We start from the raw sequence: 20,167 nt of genomic DNA, 5'->3' as shown, positions 1-20,167 counted from the left end.
TTCAGCTCCGGTTTCAGCTTACGGCACTGGATTGAATTTCCTAGTGGGTAATTTTGTTTATGATTTTTAGCGCGAGGGAAATCCGAGAACTAAAAAAGCGATCCCTGATAATGGTCCATAATTCTTGCGCGAATTGCGTCAACGACAGCGGTAAAATACAGGAATTTGTCACAACCGTAGAAAAGTGTTTTAATTTGATCTTATTGCCTCGTGTCCAGGTGACTTTGGTCACGTGGACACGAGAGTATAGCGTGAGTTCGGTAAATTCCTGTGTAAGAAACTGCTGTGTAACCAGTCTTTGAGTTCCTAATGTAGTAGAAATGGCTTTATTTGCATGACCATCAGATTTACAGTATTGCAAAAGCATATCTAATCTAATTAATAACAAAACAAAGCTTAAATTTCTATAACATTGTATCAATAATTCTAAGTTACATCATCTCCATTCAATAACAACCTATCAGGTATAATCATGCATGAGGAACCATATACTTCATTACCAGCTTGCTTATACTATAGTCTTTAGAGTTTATGAACGACGATCAATTGAGGGCGTTTGGTGCTATTGATTTGGGGAATGCGAGTTTCAACCACGCTGTACAGATTCAAGAACCCTTTTTCATTTAGTTTTTTCAAGGGGACCAGGATGTAGACCTTGAAGACTCAAGCATTTGTAGCTATTTGTGACAGGCTATTTTTAGCATTATATTTTGTTAGTGTCCGAGCCCTTGGTTCACGCAACTCGCTTGCGTTTAAATGCAATTTGACAACAAATAAGAGGCTTAAAACGTTGAAGTGACGGGTTTCAGTCACGCAGAAAAATCTAAAGATTAAAGTGAGTGGATTAAAACCTGACCTCTAAAGCTGCGAATAAGCAGACAGGTATATATAACTCACAAAAAATAATTGTTAGGTCCATGAGCAATATCTCATTGTATGTATACCACCATTGGTGATATCAGGGAAACAGGCCAGATCGTAATCAATGAATCAATGAATCAATGAATCAATGAATCAGTGAATCAGTGAATCAGTGAATCAGTGAATCAGTGAATCAGTGAATCAGTGAATCAGTGAATCAGTGAGTCAGTGAATCAGTGAATCAGTGAATCAGTGAAACAGTGAATCAGTGAATCAGTGAATCAGTGAATCAGTGAATCAGTGAATCAGTGAATCAGTGAATCAGTGAATCAGTGAATCAGCAAATCACTGAAACAGTGAATCAGCGAATCAGCGAATCAGCGAATCAGTGAATCTGTGCATCTGTGAATCAGTGAATCAGTGAATCAATGAATGAATGAATCAATGAATGAATGAATCAATCAATCAATGAACCAATCAGCCAATCAGTCAGTAAGTCAGTCAATGAGTCAGTCAGTCAGTCAGTCAGTCAGTCAGTCAATCAATCTTAGTTAAACAACTAATAGCCCTGAGCTGCATTCGTAATGTGTTTAACGCCTGCATAAGTAGGATGAGAGTAGCTTGTGTAAAGGCTAGCATGAGAGCATATAGTCTAGACTTTAAAGTAATACGCGAATTACTCGGAGCTTAACCGTTCCCACATTTCGACTCATAAGTCTAAATTAACCTCTATTCGCAAATGTGACAGTGCTGAAAAACGTCTTTTTTCCCCCATGAGGGGCAAAAATTGACTAAGTGTAATTGACAAAAATAAAGGTTTTTCTCATAATAACAGCGATCACACAGAAGTGTTCTTATCATCCACAAACAAACCTTTTTCTTCTTTAACCTTAAGCACACCCACGGCTTTTGAATTAGCGGAAAATTCTATTACTTAGTTTACTGTTCTAGAAATTTGAAAAATATTTGTCTGAAAGCTTTTTTTAACTACGGTTAATCATTTACACAGCAGTTAAATTTTTAATATATCAGGCATTTCTAACTGTTCTCTGTTCAAATGCAGCTAATTGCTGTAAGAAAGATTTAGAGGGTAAATACAAACTATTTACCGCTTGTTTAGACTTGCGTGACAAGAAAGAAAACCGCGACAAAATAAATGGCCGCACGAAATCCTGCTGGAGAGGAGCGCGGCCATTTTTTTCCCGCGGTTTTCTTTCGCGTCTCGCACGACGGAGTAAGTGAAAGAGGGACTACTCGTAGTCCAACGCTGGTTCATCAGTTGTTACCACTGAGATTACGTCTGTTCTTTGTCAGTCACTAAATTAATTAATAACTGAGGAATACATGACTTAAGGGCAATCCAGTGAGATTTTCTAATCATACTTGCAGAATTCTGTTGACTTTGTAAAGCAGCTGTAAAGTCAAGTCATTTACTTCACGCCTGACCATAACACTTGAGTTTTCCTAATGTATGATATCCTTCTTCGTGTGACTGATCCAAGTCTCCCAGTCTGATTTGTGTCACAGGCAGAGTAGACTTGTCTGTCAACAGACCGCTGTCCTCATACCAACCGCCGCCCGCAGAACCACTGTTATCACAGTTACAGTTTGTACCACCAGTGCAAGAGTTTGTTACTCCACATGCGCACATCTTGTCACGACCTGTGGCTCCTCCCCAGTAGTTCATCCGTGTTCCATTACGCGACACCCACCAAGCATAACTTTGCTCAATAAACGTTATATCATTCTTGCACTCAAACTTGATAAACTGTTCACAGTTCTGTGAGACTCGAGTGAGTGCTGCTAGCTGAGCGGTGCTGACTCCAGTGTATCCCACATCTTTACTGTAACATCCCGGAGAACCACATCCAGGAATGCTGGGACCAACATGGGTTCTACTCTCACTGTCATGACTGATGATCGTCACGCCAACTCCACCCTTGTCACTCATGTCACAGTACGCACTGAAGGGAGCCACGCCTCCGTTGCCATCAGGATCAATCATATAATTACCTGAAGAACTCCCACTCAGGTGAAATTTTATTGTGCCGCAGGACGTGCGCTTGAACACTTCAAGAACAGATGAAATTTGAAATTTTTGTTAATTTCTAGTTAAGTCTTCGTTTTCTCATAAAAATAATTTTTATTTTTATTTTCTGTGGAAAAAAGAAATAAATTGTCTGATAAAATGCTACTATAATGCTTGAATAATCCTTAATGCTTTTGCTTCACTAAAATGCTCGAAAAAAATGCTAGCATAATGTACAAAAAGCCTAGCCAAGTCCGCCGGCCCGGGTCCGTCGGCCATCCGATGCTGCGTAACAGGGGGACCCTTAGCACGAGCTAATTCCATGGCATGCGATATAAATATGTGATTTTTCACATTGATTGAACATTCGAACTTGAACGAAGTACGTACCAGCACAGTGGACTCCTGTGAAGTCAGTCTGACAGTTGCAGAGATATCCATTAACTTGGTCAACACACGTTCCTCCGTTTAAACAGGGATTACTGGAACATTCGTTGATATCTGAAGAGAGATATTACAAAAAAACAATTTTTTCGAGGTAAAGACTGCAATATGAGACTTCTCCTAACTGTTTCTAAAAAATCATTCCTAAAAGTACAAAATAACATTTTTGCCAAATTTAAAGTATTAGATACACATATATATAAACCTGTTTCACAGTGTCTTCCCGTGTAGCCGAGAACACAATCACAATGGTATTTGTCTTCACTGTAATTGGGAACACACTTTGCACCGTTATGACACGGTAAGCTTGAGCAAGGTGTCTGTGAAAAAACAAAAACCAAAAAAAAAAAAAAAAAAAATTAATCAAGAAGTTAAACGCTAAAAGATTCTTAAAACACACTTAAAAAAGTGAACGACGTTTCGGTGCTAAAAGATATATAAAATATGAAACAATACATAAGATATTTGCAGGTCCTATATAGGTATAATTCCCAAGGTAAGAAACACAATAAGAAAAAAAAAATGTACGAAAATGTCACGTAAACAGTTTGGCGCAAATGGAGTCGGCTTGCGTGTTAAGAGAAGGCTTGATGTCCTTTATGTATGACACTCGTCTCGTAGACCAAGCAATCAAACTTGCTTCTACATTTCCTCAGAACTTTGAAAAGGTGTTCAGCCTGTTCTGTTGTTGCCATGCTCTGTTTAAAGGTGTTTCCTGATGGCTAAATAACGGTGTTCACTTATGCGTTGATGTAAGAGACGGGCAGTGAAGCCCACATAATTTGCATCACACAAATCACATTGAAATAAGTATACAACGCATTGAGTGTTGACGATCGGGGACTTATTTTCCTTGACATCCAAAGTTTGTGACACGTTTCTTTTTGTAAAGACCGGTTTTACATTAACATCGTTCTTGGCCCTCAGGGAATAGATGTCTTTACGTACGCGATCTGTTAATTGCTGATCTTTAAAGGACAATACTATGTAAACAGATGGGGCTGCTAAAGGCACGGTGTGTATTTCTTTATCTGGTTCCTGGCTGAACTTATTTATGGTGGAATCGACCAATGTTTTCGGATAGCGCAGCTTTGAAAACATGGTACGTAACCTGTTACATTCTTTTGCAAAGCCTTGTTTGGTGGAAGATAGACGATACGCATGGTTGACCATCGTGTTGACTAGGCCTTTCTTGTATCTGCTGTCGACTTGGCTTTGGAAATGGAGTAGCTGCAGTCCTGTGTCGGTTGGCTTTCTGTAGACTTCCGTCGTTAGTTGCGCAATGATTCTTACATTGAGGAAACGAAACAAAGTTTTCACGGCTGGAAAACGGAACATTTCAAGGCCCTTTCAAAACGTGATCTCTTTCCTGCTATTGCTGATCACGTTAAAACAACTGGTCACAACATCAAATGGGACCATTTTAACATTTTGGCTTTCGACAAAACTGACTTCCATTGTAAGGTTAAAGAGACGTTGTTTATTCAGGGGTTGCAGCCAGCATTGAATGTCAATGTCAGCAGTGAAAAGCTTTTACTTTATTAAGGAAAGCTTTTCCATTGTATCACTTTACAGACAGTTTCCGTTTGACTCGTCTTTTAAATTTCTACTGCAGATGTTTTCTGCCTAGGTTCCAGACCCCCATCGATACTTTAAAAATGTATGTTGACTAGCTTGAAACGTCAAGTTTATAAAATGCATGTTGTTAAAATGTTTATCAGTACTGTTTGTATTATATTTTTAATCAAGTTACGATGGCCGAATACCAAGAGTTTATATGACGTCAATTTTATTTTTTACGATAACAAATTGTCCGCTCTCGCTCGTTGACGTTTCGCATAAATTATAAATTCATGTGTCTGTCCGCTTATTGACAATAAAAATTAGCCAATGAGCGCGCGAGAATTTCTTCAATTATCATGAAAGAAACAACTGTTCAATAATTGTTGAACCAGTTGGTATCACTTATAACATAAACTGAAAAGTGAAATTTGTGGTACTGATCTGCTGAAAAATGCTGCCAAAACCGTAGGGTTTGGGCCACATTAAACGATTTAAAAATTCTTCTTATAAATTGCAGCTTTTTGACAAAATTTTCATAATCAGGCAAGGCTTATGGAAGATGGTATAACACTCTATCTCAATTGTTTCATTATTAATGGATGTATTCCGATTAATTTGACTACGTAAGGCGGGTACTTGTGGTCGGTTCTCGTTAGCAACAATAAATAAACAAAACGTAGGAAATGCGAGACTTGCCTCAAGTCGACCTCATGAATTTCAGGGTAAAATATGTTAGGCTGCGAAGCGGGGCAGAGGTCGTCCTTCGTCCGGCGGGTACTTAATAAACAAGACGAAGGACTTTTCAGAGGGTCTAGAAACGACTTGAATATGTGTGATTCCAAAATTTTCTCACGATAATTTTTCACACGGTTTTTTGTACATGTACACTTAAGTGATAATCATTTCCGAAGAAGTTATCTGTATTTTACTTATTCCGTGATGCTTCTAATAATTTATTCATACGCAATGTCGTAGAACTATCGCAGTTGCATGCATGCGTAAATTAATTCTGAGCACCTGTTCTTCTTTCAGTCCATTTCATTTCGTTAAACAAAAAGCATGGTTTGAAATGTTCTCGCGATTTATTCGAAGTCAAACATACAGAAATTTTTTAATCTTGCTTATTCCCCTTGCCATACATCGTAATTCCAGAAATTGTCATCAGCTTTTCTATAACAGATCTGGTTCTTACAAAATTCATGCTTTATCGATTTTCATTTTTTTGGTTCATCGTTTCCATAGAAATGTCGATTACCTTAAAAACACATTCAGGCAAACTTCAATCTTTTTTCAAAAGCTGGTGTAATTTTCACGTCGATCAGATCAAGGGAAGGTTGGTAAAACACCAATTGAAAATGCTAGGTATGGTCCAGAAAAAAATGTATCGAACCACCTTAAACCATTGCTGCCTGGAACAAAGCTAGCGTAGCTTTTAATCTGTATCATCTTCAAACGCAATCTTTAACACAGACTACAAAAAGCCCCCCTTTTTTTTAGTCCGTAGTGCTCTCAACCGACCTAAGGAAATAACAATGGCTGCTCGTAGTCCGCTGACTCAAGCGAGTTTAAATGGGTTTTTACGCGTAATACATATACATTAAAAGATACTAAATTTGAACTGCGAAAACTTCTTTTGCATTCTTCAGTCACCATCTACGAGGATATTCCGAAACCAGTAATCTCCAACACGGACCAAATTATCAGGCTGGTTCACATTCTTCTGAGGAACTAATTTGCCGTACAAAAAATAACGGTTCTGGCTGGAGAGGTTTTTGATTTACTTATCGGCTATTCCTCATTGCATTTAGCTGATCCGATAAGCTATCAAACAAACCTGCCACAACTCAATTATAAGTTAGGTATGTAGGTAGGTAAAGTCTGCATACGAGCCAAGCGGCCCATCAGGCCGGAACCCAACCCGGTTTCAGTTGTAGCACGAAGCGACTAAGAATGTTTCTGCTCCCCCTTAGTTGGGATGCTAGTCCATGGCAGGGTTACCTCCAGCATTAAATTACACTTGGCCATGGGTGGAGAGAGGCACAGTGAGAGTAAAGTGCACGTGTCTTGCGTAAGATCACAACACAAAGTCCCCGGCCAGGGTTTGAAGCCGGACCGCTCGATATATAGGCTAAATAAATGATTGTAGGAATTTCAAAGTGAGTGATAGTCAAAATGTGCTGTTTAAATACCTTAATGCTGTAATGGTGGTAATCCTGTGAGCGGACCAGCTGCCTTGGGTTTGCCGAGTATTTGTCTTCGTTTAACAGCTCACATCGGTATTTTCCGTCTGAACGAGGAGACGAGGCCACATTAAACGAAGAACATGGCGGAGTCTTAACACAGCTCAGAGCACATTCTCTGTAATTGCTCACAACACTCGATGAACCAACTGATACTTGAAGACGATGAAACTTGTCCGCTGCAAAATTGCCGTACGATACTCGATTTCCCTGCACATGAGCACCTCTCTTTAAGCCACGGCTGCCATCAAGCTGGTGATCGTTGTGGTTGGCTCTTGCAGCAGACAGCAGAAAGAGAGGGAAGCACAAACCAAATTGCAGCATCTTTGTTAACCTCTCTTTAATGTTCGTGGTGTCAGTCGAAAGTGTGTGAACTTTATGTACGTGACGATTAGATGAGCAAATGAAATGTGATGTTCCTATCAAAAATTAGAAGTTTTCCTTTTAAGGCACACCACCCGTTGACAGCCTGACAGTAATTGGGTGTCACATTGTTTGTTGTTTTGCTAATATCTCTAAAGGAGCTTTCAGCCAGAAATTAAACGGAACAATGAGACGGATATTGAAGGTAATGAGAAGAACGGGACCACGAGCAATTCTTCGTTACCCTTACCCTATTGTAGAGCAAACGTTGGTGCAGTCAAATTATGCCACGGGGCAAATCGCCTTTTTGAAGTCTGCCTTGTAAAAGACAACGGAGTAAAATCGCAGACTTTTTGGCAGTCACCTAAGGGCTCCAACTAAAACCGATAGTAACTACTAATTTATACACTGACTTTTAAAGGCGGAGCCAGCCTGAATAGAAAACTAAAGCTGTCAGTATTAAGGTCAATTTACGTCAGTGCAGGTCCCTTTTAGAATGCTAATTATTATTGTTTTTTTAACAAATATGACTTCTTCACTATTTGTTTATCTTTTTTGCTCTGTATGGCCATTTACCTTTTTTTACTTCCCGGAGAGCATATTTCTCATCTCCAAGACTTCTGCTTAGAACCTGCTGGTGTTCGGCCTGTGCGTGTCATATGCACTAATGGCATGCCAATATGTATAATTAAATTTCCTTTGCAGCTAATGGATGGCACCTGTTTACTGGTTTTGGCTATTTTTATTTTTTCTCGTTAGCATCTAACGTCTTGGACCAGTATTAATACACTTAGGATACACTCTTTTTCTAAGAACCTGCTTTATAAGAACGTCAGACTGAGATTATTTCAAACTTTACTAAGACCATACCAACAACACATCTTAGACAAAGAGTTACTACAGAAAGTTTATTTTGACAACTTCTTGGAAGAAGAATATCGTGAACCCTGGTAAAATTTAAAGTTCGAGTATACACAGTGCAATAACTAAATGCATTTAGGGATGGACATGTTTGAATTTAAATGGTACGAGCTTGTCTTTTAGCAAGGTTCAGTACCTGTAGAAAATGTTGGGCAGTATGTATGCTAAACGCCAAGATAAAGATAAACGCCAAGTTGTCATCATTTGTTAAACTTACTTCAATCTGCAGTATCACTACCAGATTCTAACACCTATGAAATTCATCGACTTTGAAAACAAAACAAAAACTTGTTAAAAGTCTGCGCCAAACAACAGGTCTTGATTAAAAATCGTGACCACTCTCACAATTTTGTTATTAGCACGACGTGAATAATTTAGCTTGACTTGCTGGCAAAGTTTACTAACAAATTCGCAAGAAGGCTTTCGTTAAATGAAATTATCCCTCATTATGATGTTCGAAATTTGAAACATCTAGATCTGAAGCCACCCTTCAAATTCCCTTATTAGCATAAACAATTAAGCTAAGCTTGGCAAAGTTACAGATTAGGAAAAGGTTAGAGAATATGAGATTTAGAACGTTTGTTAAGTAATATTCGTCAGAAGGCTTTTGGTGGACTATTTTCACGGGGCCATATACAAAATTATCTACATTGGAAAGACCTGGCATTTCGAAAATGTTTATTTTTAAGTTATATGGTGGACAGAAAATACTTTCCGGTAATTGAGCCTCTAAACATAATGATATGAAACAGAAAAGAAATTCAATAATAAAATTTCCTCTGATCCCTACAGTAGGAACGACTAGAAACATACGACAAGCTTTCATCTGAAAGAAGTACGCTTTCTTAAGAGTTGAATCTAGACTAATAAGCTCGAACCCATGGAGTATTTTCGTTTCAATTTCGCAATGAATTAAGGGGGTGTTTACATCAGAAGCTCATACGGAAATAACTACTTGAATTTATATCTTGTTTACATGCAGGGACCTTTTCATCATCAGTTGTCCAATATGGCGTATACGCGGCGCCATCTAGGTTTGGATGATAAAAACAAACCATGCGCCACCCGGTTCAGGTCTCTCACGAGACGTGCAACGGATAGCGCGAAATGGGGGATCATATTCTTATAAACACGTGAGGTGGGTACGCCCCATCATTAGTGTTAGTAAATGGTGTCCGCTTTGTGTGATCAAGACACTTGTAACAAACTTTCGTTGGTCCAGACCAGTACTCAATGGCCGCACAATTTGAACATCGTTGTTTGCATTCCGCCTGTGTGATACCACCTCCAAATTGTATTAACTCCCTATTGCTGTGTCCACACCATGCAGGCGTATACTCCTGCCATGAGGCTAAAAATCACAAGTAAGGAAAATAAGCCAATCTTGACTAACAATCACAGCCACAATCACAGTCACAATCATATCAATAACAACAACAGGAACAAGAACAATAACAATACAAACGACAACATTAATAACAATGATAATAACAAAAACAACTACAAATTTTGTAGCATCGGACTGTCTGTTGTAAAAAGCCCCTTATAACCGAAAAATGGCAAAAAGTGCAAAATCTATCTAATCTAATCTAAAATAATGCGTAGTTAAAAATCTACTGAATAAAAATCTACTTCTTAAAGATGTTTCTAATCTATCTAGATTAGATAGATTAAATGCCCTACTTTTAGTATAAGCAATCAATGGGTCTGGAATGGAATACTGGCTGTAGGAGTAAAAGTAAATTCTGCAGGCCTTACGTCTCAGCTATCAATTGAACCTCACTTAGACCCTCCTTAATGCAAATGATTCTTTACGGGCTAAATGTAATCTCTTCGCTGGATTTTGATACTCCATATAAGCCCTTTTACAGCGTATTATGGACTTACACAATAATTGTGATTGGAAGTGACTTACTGTGTATCCAGGCTGGCAGTTACAAACATATATCTACATGTATTAACTTGGTCAACACACGTTCCTCCGTTTAAACAAGGATTACTGGAACATTCGTTGATATCTACGTGAAATTAAAATCATGAGAATGAACAAAACAGATAAAGTTCCCATTGGATTCTCATCGCTACAGAAGCCCAGCATGTGACAAGACCACTTTTAAAATCAGACTGAGTAACACTGGGGAAGGACATCTACAAACAAAACAAAGGCAGCGGCGACGTGACCTCGGAGAAGGCGACGTGACCTAGTGATGCAGTGCTCTACCAACTAAGCTATCAAGCCATCTGGGAGCTGGTAGAACACTGCATCGGCATGGCAGAGGTCATGGGTTCGAGTCCCGTTAAGGCCTGAATTTTATTCAGGCTTCAATTTTACAACTGCTTAAATTGTGTGCATAACTGCGATGATCAATGATGTCTTCATATCTTTCTCCGCAGTTCAAATATATGACCTTTCATATATTCACTTGAATGGATATTTGACTTCCGCTGCAATTTCAAACACAAAGCTTGGCGGCTGAGGAGATAAATGTTCTTCTAAATAGCGAATTTTTAGCTCGGACGTCGTGATCTTGAGCCGCTATAACTCGGTATATTCAAGATTTTACTCTCAAAACCATTTCGGACGAAACGAACACAATTCGCGTCAATTATCAATTGATTTCGAAAGTGCCAAAAACATCTGCAGTTTTCCTGTTGTGGTAATGTTTATTCTCTCACTGTTTAGATTTTTGACCACTTTCAATAAAAAGTATGATATTCTACCGCTTTTACCAGCGAAATTTTTGTTTCTTGAAGGAAACAGGAACACTTCAACTTGCTTTTTTCCTTGCCTGGAGATCCGACCTCAAGCAGTGTAGTTATACCGTCTGATTTAAACTGCATCAAGCACGAAATTTGGCGTTTAAAATTGGCAGAGAATCTAAGGGTGCTTACCTCGTGCGATCGATAGAAATCTTTGTTGGTTCAAGACTTGAAGCATTTGTCGATGAATGCGAAGTTCTATCTCGACGTGAATCAATCCCAAAAGGCAAATAACAGACAGAAATATCGATGAAAAGACCCCCTTGCTCGAAACTGGGTGAGTCTTTGTTTCCTCCATAACTCTATCCTTCGAGACTTCCAGAATTACCCCTTGGATGGAAATATCCGATAAACAGGAAGTGAGACTTGTGACTTCAAGATCAAAGCTAGACAAAAATATGTTATGACAATGGGGCTAATCCTTGTTTGACCTTCAGCTCTGGTTTCAGCTTACGGCACTGGATTGAATTTCCTAGTGGGTAATTTTGTTTATGATTTTTAGTGCGAGGGAAATCCGAGAACTAAAAAAGCGATCCCTTATAATGGTCCATAATTCTTGCGCGAATTGCGTCAACGACAGCGCTGAAATACAGGAATTTGTCACAACCGTAGAAAAGTGTTTTAATTTGATCTTATTGCCTCGTGTCCAGGTGACTTTGGTCACGTGGACACGAGAGTGTAGCGTGAGTTTGGTAAATTCCTGTGTAAGAAACTGTTGTGTAACCAGTCTTTGAGTTCCTAATGTCGTAGAAATGGCTTTATTTGCATGACCATCAGATTTACAGTATTGCAAAAGCATATCTAAACTAATTAATAACAAAACAAAGCTTAAATTTCTATAACATTATATCAATAATTCTAAGTTACATCATCTCCATTCGACAACAACCTATCACGTATAATCATGCATGAGGAAATATACTTCATTACCAGCTTGCTTATACTATAGTCTTTAGAGTTCATGAACGACGATCAATTGAGGGCGTTTGGTGCTATTGATTTGGAGAATACGAGTTTCAACCACGCTGTACAGATTCAAGACACCTTATTTATTTAGTTTTTTCAAGGGGACCAGGATGTAGACCTCGAAGACTCAAGTATTTGTCGCTATTTGTGACAGGCTATTTTTAGCATTATATTTTGTTAGTGTCCGAGCCCTTCGTTCACGCTTGCGTGTAAATGAAATTTGACAACAAATAACAGGCTTAAAACGTTGAAGTGACGGGTTTCAGTCACGCAGAAAAATCTAAAGATGACAGTGAGTGGATTAAAACCCAACCTCTAAAGCTGAGAATAAGCAAACAGGTATACATAACTCACAAAAAATAATTGTTAGGTCCATGATCAATATCTCATTATATGTATGTCAGCATTGGGCATATCAGGGAAACAGGCCAGATCGTAATCAATCAATCAATCAATCAATCAATCAATCAATCAATCAATCAATCAATCAATCAATCAATCAATCATTCAATCAGTCAATCAGTCTTTATTTATAGAGTAAACACCTAATAGTTAAACAACTAATAACTCTCAATTGCATTCGTAATGTGTGTAGCGCCTGCATGAGAGTAGGATGGGAGTAGCCTGTGTAAAGGCTAACATGAGAGCATACAGTCTAGACTTTAAAGCAATACGCGGATTACTCGGAACTTAACCGTTTCCACATTCCGACGCATAAGTCTGAATGAACCTCTATTCGCAAATGTGACAGTGCTGACAAACATCTTTTTCCCCTATTGCGGGGCAAAAATTGACTAAGTGTAATTGACAAAACTAAAGGTGTTTCTCATAATAACAGCGGTCACACAGAAGTGTTCGTATCATCCACAAACAAACCTTTTTCTTCTTTAACCTTAAGCACACCCACTGCTTTTGAATTTGCGGAAAATTCTATTATTTAGTTTACTGTCCTAGAAATTTGTAGAATATTTGTCTGGAAGCTTTTTTAACTACGCTTAATCATTTACACAGTACTTAAATCTTTATTATATCAGGTATTTCTTACTATTCTCTGTTCAAATGCTGCTAATTGCTGTAAGAAAGATTTAGAGGGTAAATACACACTATCTACTGCTGGTTTAGACTTGCGTGACGCGAAAGAAAACCGCGAGAAAAAATGGCCGCACGAAATCTTGCGGGGCGAGGAGCGCGGCCATTTTTTTCCCGCGGTTTTCTTTTGCGTCACGCACGACGGAGTAAGTGAAAGAGGGACTACTGGTAGTCCACTGCTGGTTCATCAGTTGTTACCACTGAGATTACGTCTGGTCTTTGTCATTCACTGAATTAATTAATAACTGAGGAATATGTGACCTAAAAGGCAATCCAGTGAGTTTTTCTTATCATACTTGAAGAATTCTGTTGAGTTTGTAAAGCAACTGTGAAGTCAAGTCATTTACTTCACGCCTGACCATAACACTTGAGTTTTCCTAATGTATGATATCCTTCTTCGTGTGAACCATCCAGGTCTCCCAGTCTGATTTGTGTCACAGGCAGAGTAGACTTGTCTGTCAACAGACCGCTGTCCTCATACCATCCAGTACCGCTGTTATCACAGTTACAGTTTGTACCACCAGTACAAGAGTTTGTTACTCCACATGCGCACATCTTGTCGTGGCCGGTTGCTCCTCCCCAGTAGTTCATCCGTGTTCCATTACGCGACACCCACCAAGCATAACTTTGCTCAATAAACGCTATATCATTCTTGCACTCAAACTTGATAAACTGTTCACAGTTCTGTGAGACTCGAGTGAGTGCTGCTAGCTGAGCGGTGCTGACTCCAGTGTATCGCACATCTTTGCTGTAACATCCTGCGCCACTACATGTATTAGGAATAACATGGGTTCTACTCTCACTGTCATGACTGATGACCGTCACGCCAACTCCGCCCTTGTCACTCATGTCACAGTACACATTGAAGGGAGCCACGCCTCCGTTGCCATCAGGGTCAATCATATAATTACCTGAAGAACTCCCACTCAGTCTCGCGCAGGACGTGGGCGTGAACACTTCAAGAACAGATGAAATTTGAATTTTTTTTTAAAATTTCGAGTTAAGTCTTCATTTTCTCATAAAAAAATAATTTTTAGTTCTATTTTCTGTGGAAAAAAAAAAAAATTTTCAGAGAAAATGCCACTATAATGCTTGAATAATGCTTAATGCTTTTGCTTCATTAAAATGCTCGAAAAAATGCTAGCATAATGTACCAAAGCCTGGCCAAGTCCGCCGGCCCGGGTCCGTCGGCCATCCGATGCTGCGTAACAGGGGGACCCTTAGCACGAGCTAATTCCATGGCATGCAATATAAATATGTGATTTGCCATGTTGATTGAACATTCCAACTTACCACCACAGTGGACTCCTCTGAAGTCAGTCTGACAGTTGCAGAGATATCCATTAACTTGGTCAACACACGTTCCTCCGTTTAAACAGGGATTACTGGAACATTCGTTGATATCTGAAGAGAGAAATTTAAAAAAAAAAAAATTTTTTTCGAGGTAAAGACTGCAATATGAGACATCTCCTGACTGTTTCTAAAAAATCATTCCTAAAAAGTACATAGTAACATTTTTTCCAAGTATTAGGTACGCATATATAAACCTGTTTGACAGTGTCTTCCTGTGTAGCCGGGAACACAGTCACATTGGTATTCGTCTTCACTGTAATTAGGAACACACTTTGCACCGTTTTGACACGGTAAGCTTGAGCAAGGTGTCTTTGAAAAAAAATTTTAAAAAATAATAATAATTAATCAAGAAGTTAAACGCTAAAAGATTTTAAAAACACATTTAAAAAAGCGAACGACGTTTCAGCGCTACGTTACGCCATTATCAAGTTAAAAAGTGAAAAAGTATAAGGTGTACTAAAAAATATATAAAATATGAAACAGTACATAAGAAATTTGCAGGTCCTATGGGTATAATTCTCAAGGTAAGAAACACAATAAGGAAAAAAGTGTACGAAAGTGTCACGGAAACAGTTTGGCGGGAATGGAGTCGGCTTGCGTGTTAAGAGAAGGCTTGATGTCCTTTATGTCAGTATAACATCTCGTAGACTAAGCAATCAAACTTGCTTCTACATTTCCTCAGAACTTTGAAAAGGTATTCAGCCTGTTCTGTTGTTGCCATGCTCTGTTTAAAGGTGTTTCCTGATGGCTAAATAACGGTGTTCACTTATGCGTTGATGTAAGAGACGGGCAGTGAAGCCCACATAATTTGCATCACACAAATCACATTGAAATAAGTATACAACGCATTGACTGTTGACGATCGGGGACTTATTTTCCTTGACACCCAAAGTTTGTGACACGTTTCTTTTTGTAAAGACCGGTTTTACATTAACATCGTTCTTGGCCCTCAGGGAATAGATGTCTTTACGTACGCGATCTGTTAATTGCTGATCTTTAAAGGACAATACTATGTAAACAGATGGGGCTGCTGAAGGCACGGTGTGTATTTCTTTATCTGCTTCCTGGCTGAACTTATTTATGGTGGAATCGACCAATGTTTTCGGATAGCGCAGCTTTGAAAACATGGTACGTAACTTGTTGCATTCTTTTGCAAAGCCTTGTTTGGTGGAAGATAGACGATACGCATGGTTGACCATCGTGTTGACTAGGCCTTTCTTGTATCTGCTGTCGACGTGGCTTTGGAAATGGAGTAGCAGTCCTGTGTCGGTTGGCTTTCTGTAGACTTCCGTCGTTAGTTGCGCAATGATTCTTACATTGGGGAAACGAAACAAAGACTTCACGGCTGGAAAACGGAACATTTCAAGGCCCTTTCAAAACGTGATCTCTTTCCTGCTATTGCTGATCACGTTAAAACAACTGGTCACAACATCAAATGGGACCATTTTGACATTTTGGCTTTCGACAAAAGCGAATACCATTGTAAGGTTAAGGAGACCTTGTTTATTCAGGAGTTGCAGCCAGCATTGAATGTCAATTGAAGCAGTGAAAAGCTTTTACTTTATTAAGGAAAGCTTTTCCATTGTGTCACTTTACAGACAGTGTCCGTTTGACTCGTCTTTTAAATTTCTACTGCAGATGTTTTCTGTCTAGGTTCCAGACCCCCATCGATACTTTAAAAATGTATGTTGACTAGCTTGAAACGTTAAGTTCATAAAATGCATGTTATTAAAATGTTTATCACCGCTGTTTGTGTTATATTTTTAAGCAAGCTACGATGACCGAATACCAAGAGTTTATATGACGTCAATTTATTTTTTGCGGTAACAAATTGTCCGCTCTCGCTCGTTGACGCTCGTTGACGTTTCGCATATTAAATAATAAATTCATGTGTCTGTCCGCTTATTGACAATGAAAATTAGCCAATGAGCGCGCGAGAATTTCTTCAATTTTCATAAAACAAACATTTGTTCAATCATTGTTGAACCAGTTGGTGTCATTTATAGCATAAACTGAAAAGTGAAATTTGTGGTACTGATCTGCTGAAAAATGCTGACAAACCCGTAGGTTATGGGCCACATTAAACGATTTTAAAATTCTTCTTATAAATTGAGCTTTTTGACACAATTTTCGTCATCAGTCAAGGCTTATGGAAGATGGCACAACACTCTATCTCAATTTTTTCATTATTAATGGATGTATTCCGATTAATTTGACTACGTAAGCTGGGTACTTGCGGTCGGTTCTCGTTAGCAACAACAAACAAACAAAACGTAGGAAATGCGAGACTTGCCACAAGTCGACCTCATGAATTTCAGGGTAGAATATGTTAGGCTGCAAAGCGGAGTAGAGGTCGTCCTTCGTCCGGCGGATACTGATGAATAAACAAGACGAAGGTCTTTTCAGAGAGTCTAGAAACGAGTTGAATTTGTGTGATTCCAAAATTTTCTCACGATAATATTCCACACGGTTTTTTTGTACATGTACTCGTAAGTGATAATATCATTTCCGAAGAAGTTAAGTGTATTTTACTTATTTCGTGCTCCCTCTAATAATTTATTCATATGCAATGTCTTAAAACTTTCGTAGTTGTATGCATGCGCAAATTAATTCTGAGCACCTGTTCTTCTTTCAGTCCATTTCATTTCATTAAACAAAAAGCATGGTTTGAAATGTTCTCGCAATTTATTCGAAGTCAAACGCACGTACTCAGAAATTTTTTAATCTTGCTTATTCCCCTTGCCATACATCGTAATTTCAGAAATTGGCGTCAGCTTTTCTATAACAGATATGGTTCTTACAAAATTCATGCTTTATCGATTTTCATTTTTTTGGTTCATCGTTTCCATGGAAATATCGATTACCTTAAAAAACACATTCAGCCAAATTTCAATCTTTTTTCAAAACCTGATGTAATTTTCACATCGATCAGATCAATGGAAGGTTGGTAAAACACCAATTGAAAATGCTAGGTATGGTCCAGAAAAAATGTATCGAACCACCTTAAACCATTGCTGCCTGGAACAAAGCTAGCGTAGCTTTGAATCTGTATCATCTTCAAACGCAATCTTTAACACAGACTACAAAAAGCCCCCCTTTTTTAGTCCGTAGTGCTCTCAACCGACCTAAGGAAATGACAATAGCTGCTTGTAGCCCGCTGACTCAAGCGAGTTTAAATGGGTTTTACGCATAATACATATACATTAAAAGATACTAAATTTGAACTGCGAAAACTTCTCTTGCATTCTTTAGTCACCATCTACGAGGATATTCCGAAACCAGTAATCTCCAACAGGGACCAAATTATCAGGCTGGTTCACATACTTCTGAGGAACTAATTTGCCGTACAAAAAATAACGGTTCTGGCTGGAGAGGTTTTTAATTTACTTATAGGCTATTCCTCAAGTTAGGTATGTAGGTAGGTAAAGTCTGCATACGAGCCAAGCGGCCCATTAGGCCGGAACATATCCCGGTTTCAGTTGTAGCACGAAACGACTAGGAATGTTTCTGCTCCCCCCTAGTTGCGATGCTAGTCCATGGCAGGGTTACCTCCAGCATTAAATTACACTTGGCAATGGGTGGAGAGAGACACTGTGAGAGTAAAGTGTCTTGCCTAAGATCTCAACACAATGTCCCCGGCCAGGGTTCGAACCCGGACCGCTCGATCCGGAGACGAGCGTACTAACCATGAGGCCACTGCGCCTCCACTTATATATAGACTAAGTAAATGATTGAAGAATTTCGAAGTGAGGGATAGTCAAATTGTGCTATTAAAATACCTTAATGCTGTAATAGTGGTAATCCTGTGAGCTGACCAGCTGCCTTGGGTTTGCCGAGTACTTGTCTTCGTTTAACTCACATCGGTATTTTCCATCTGAACCAGGAGAAGAGGCCGCATTAAACGAAGAACATGGCGGAGTGTTCACACAGCTCAGAGCACATTCTCTGTAATTACTCACAACACTCGACGAACCAACTGATACTTGAAGGCGATGAAACTTACTCACTGCAAAATTGCCGTAGGATACTCGATTTCCCTGCACATGAACACCTCTCTTTAAACCACGGCTGCCATCAAGCTGGTGATCGTTGTGGTTGGCTCTTACAGCAGACAGCAGAGAGAGAGCGAAGCACAAACCATATTGCAGCATCTTTGTTAACCTTTTATGTTCGTGATGACGAAAGTGTGTTTATGTACGTGAAGATTACATGAACAAAAGTAATGTGATGTTCTTATCAAAAATTAGAAGTTTTCCTTTTAAGGCACACCCCCTGTTGACAGCCTGTCTTGACTAAGTGTGACAATGTCAGTTGTTGCTAATATCACTAAGGAAGTTTTCGGCTAACAATTAAACGGAACAATGAGACGAATATTGAAGGTAATGAGAAGAACGGGACCACGAGCAATTCTTCGTTACTCTTACCCTATTGTAGAACAGTCAAATGATGCCACGAGACAAATCGCCTTTTTTAAGTCTGCCTCGTAAAAGATAACGGTGTAAAATCGCAGACTTTTTGGCAGTCAACTAAGGGCTCTAACTAAAACCGATAGAAAATATTACTTCATACACTGACTTTTAAAGGCGGAGCCAGGCTGAATAGAAAGCTAAAGCAAATATTTAGGTCAATTGACGTCAATGCAGGTCCCCTTTTGAATGCTAATTGTTTTTTTTAACAAGTATCACTTCTTCACTATTTGTTTATCTTTCTTGCTTTTCATGGACATTTACCTTTTTTTATTTCTCGGATAGCATATTTGTCTTTCCCAAGACTCCTACTCAGTATCTGCTCGTATTCGGCCTGTTCGTGACATATGCACTAATGGCATGCCAATATGTATAATTAAATATCCTTTGCAACTAAATCGATGGCACCTGTTTATTGGTTGTGGTTATTTTTATTTTTTCTCGTTAGCATCTAACGTCTTGGATCAGTATTACTACACTTAAAATACACTCTTTTTCTAAGAACCTGCTTTATAAGAACGTCAGACTGAGAATGTTACTACAGGAAGTTTATTTTGGCAACTTCTTGGAAGAAGAATATCGTGAATCCTGGTAAAATTTAAAGCTTTAGTATACACAGTGCAATGACTAAATGCATTTAGGGATGGACATATTTGAATGTAAATGGTACAAGCTTGTCTTTTAGGAAGGTTCAGTACGTGTAGAAAATGTTTTGAGATATGTATACGTAAAAGCCAAGATAAAGATAAACGCCAAGTTATCATCATTTGTTAAACTTACTTCAATCTGCAATATCACTACCAGATTCTAACACCTATGAAATTCATCGACATTGAAAACAAAACAAAAAATTATTAAAAGTCTGCGCCAAACATCAGGCCTTGATTAAAAATCGAGCTAGACCGCTCTCACAATTTCGTTATTAGCATGACGTGAATAATTTAGCTTGACTTGTAGGCAAAGTTTACTAACAAATTTGCAAAAAGGCTTTCGTTAAATGAAATTATCACTCAATATGACGTTCGAAATTTGAAACATCTAGATCTAAAGCCACCCTCCAAATTTCCTGTTAGCATAAACAATTAAGCTAAGCTTGGCAAAGTTACAGATTA

At 38.7% G+C, this 20,167-nt stretch overlaps 4 protein-coding genes across 4 annotated transcripts; all 4 read right to left on the bottom strand.

The window, feature by feature from the left end:
• Positions 1-303: 303 nt before the first annotated feature.
• LOC149111409 (contactin-associated protein 1-like) lies at positions 304-3,362 on the bottom strand. Its single transcript, XM_089291057.1, has 2 exons — positions 3,281-3,362; positions 304-2,931 (listed from the first exon to the last, which is right to left on the bottom strand). Exon 2 carries the CDS (start codon positions 2,864-2,866, stop codon positions 2,297-2,299), a length of 570 nt encoding a protein of 189 aa, XP_089147183.1. The 5' UTR covers positions 2,867-2,931; positions 3,281-3,362; the 3' UTR covers positions 304-2,296.
• LOC149111408 (uncharacterized) lies at positions 3,112-7,976 on the bottom strand. The gene is made up of 3 exons (XM_089291059.1): positions 7,087-7,976; positions 3,540-3,654; positions 3,112-3,391 (listed from the first exon to the last, which is right to left on the bottom strand). Exons 1-3 carry the CDS (start codon positions 7,459-7,461, stop codon positions 3,195-3,197), a joined length of 687 nt encoding a protein of 228 aa, XP_089147185.1. The 5' UTR covers positions 7,462-7,976; the 3' UTR covers positions 3,112-3,194.
• A 406-nt stretch (positions 7,977-8,382) lies between these two features.
• Positions 8,383-11,510, bottom strand: LOC149111407 (uncharacterized). Its single transcript, XM_089291056.1, has 3 exons — positions 11,314-11,510; positions 10,337-10,439; positions 8,383-9,772 (listed from the first exon to the last, which is right to left on the bottom strand). The coding sequence occupies exons 1-3, from the start codon at positions 11,477-11,479 to the stop codon at positions 9,727-9,729; spliced, it is 315 nt and encodes a 104-aa protein (XP_089147182.1). The 5' UTR covers positions 11,480-11,510; the 3' UTR covers positions 8,383-9,726.
• A 400-nt stretch (positions 11,511-11,910) lies between these two features.
• LOC110056554 (contactin-associated protein 1-like) lies at positions 11,911-14,180 on the bottom strand. Its single transcript, XM_089291055.1, has one exon. The coding sequence runs from the start codon at positions 14,137-14,139 to the stop codon at positions 13,585-13,587; it is 555 nt and encodes a 184-aa protein (XP_089147181.1). The 5' UTR covers positions 14,140-14,180; the 3' UTR covers positions 11,911-13,584.
• Between the last annotated feature and the right edge of the window lie 5,987 nt (positions 14,181-20,167).

Source organism: Orbicella faveolata, unplaced genomic scaffold (genome assembly GCF_042242905.1).
Source record: "Orbicella faveolata isolate gen_17 unplaced genomic scaffold, um_ofav_v1 contig_24, whole genome shotgun sequence".
Taxonomy (NCBI): domain Eukaryota; kingdom Metazoa; phylum Cnidaria; class Anthozoa; order Scleractinia; family Merulinidae; genus Orbicella; species Orbicella faveolata.
This window is presented reverse-complemented; position numbering and strand designations above follow the sequence as displayed.

Excerpts from the sequence above, each read along its gene's own strand:
- LOC149111409 (XM_089291057.1), bottom strand. The coding sequence starts at position 2,866 with ATGATTGATCCTGATGGCAACGGAGGCGTGGCTCCCTTCAGTGCGTAC.
- LOC149111408 (XM_089291059.1), bottom strand. The coding sequence starts at position 7,461 with ATGCTGCAATTTGGTTTGTGCTTCCCTCTCTTTCTGCTGTCTGCTGCA. Across the intron at positions 3,655-7,086 it reads ACCACCATTACAGCATTAAG|ACACCTTGCTCAAGCTTACC; the intron begins GTATTTAAACAG and ends GTTTTTTCACAG. Across the intron at positions 3,392-3,539 it reads GGGAAGACACTGTGAAACAG|ATATCAACGAATGTTCCAGT; the intron begins GTTTATATATAT and ends ATCTCTCTTCAG.
- LOC149111407 (XM_089291056.1), bottom strand. The coding sequence starts at position 11,479 with ATGGAGGAAACAAAGACTCACCCAGTTTCGAGCAAGGGGGTCTTTTCA. Across the intron at positions 10,440-11,313 it reads ATTTCTATCGATCGCACGAG|ATATCAACGAATGTTCCAGT; the intron begins GTAAGCACCCTT and ends AATTTCACGTAG. Across the intron at positions 9,773-10,336 it reads ACTGCCAGCCTGGATACACA|CCTCATGGCAGGAGTATACG; the intron begins GTAAGTCACTTC and ends TGTGATTTTTAG.
- LOC110056554 (XM_089291055.1), bottom strand. The coding sequence starts at position 14,139 with ATGATTGACCCTGATGGCAACGGAGGCGTGGCTCCCTTCAATGTGTAC.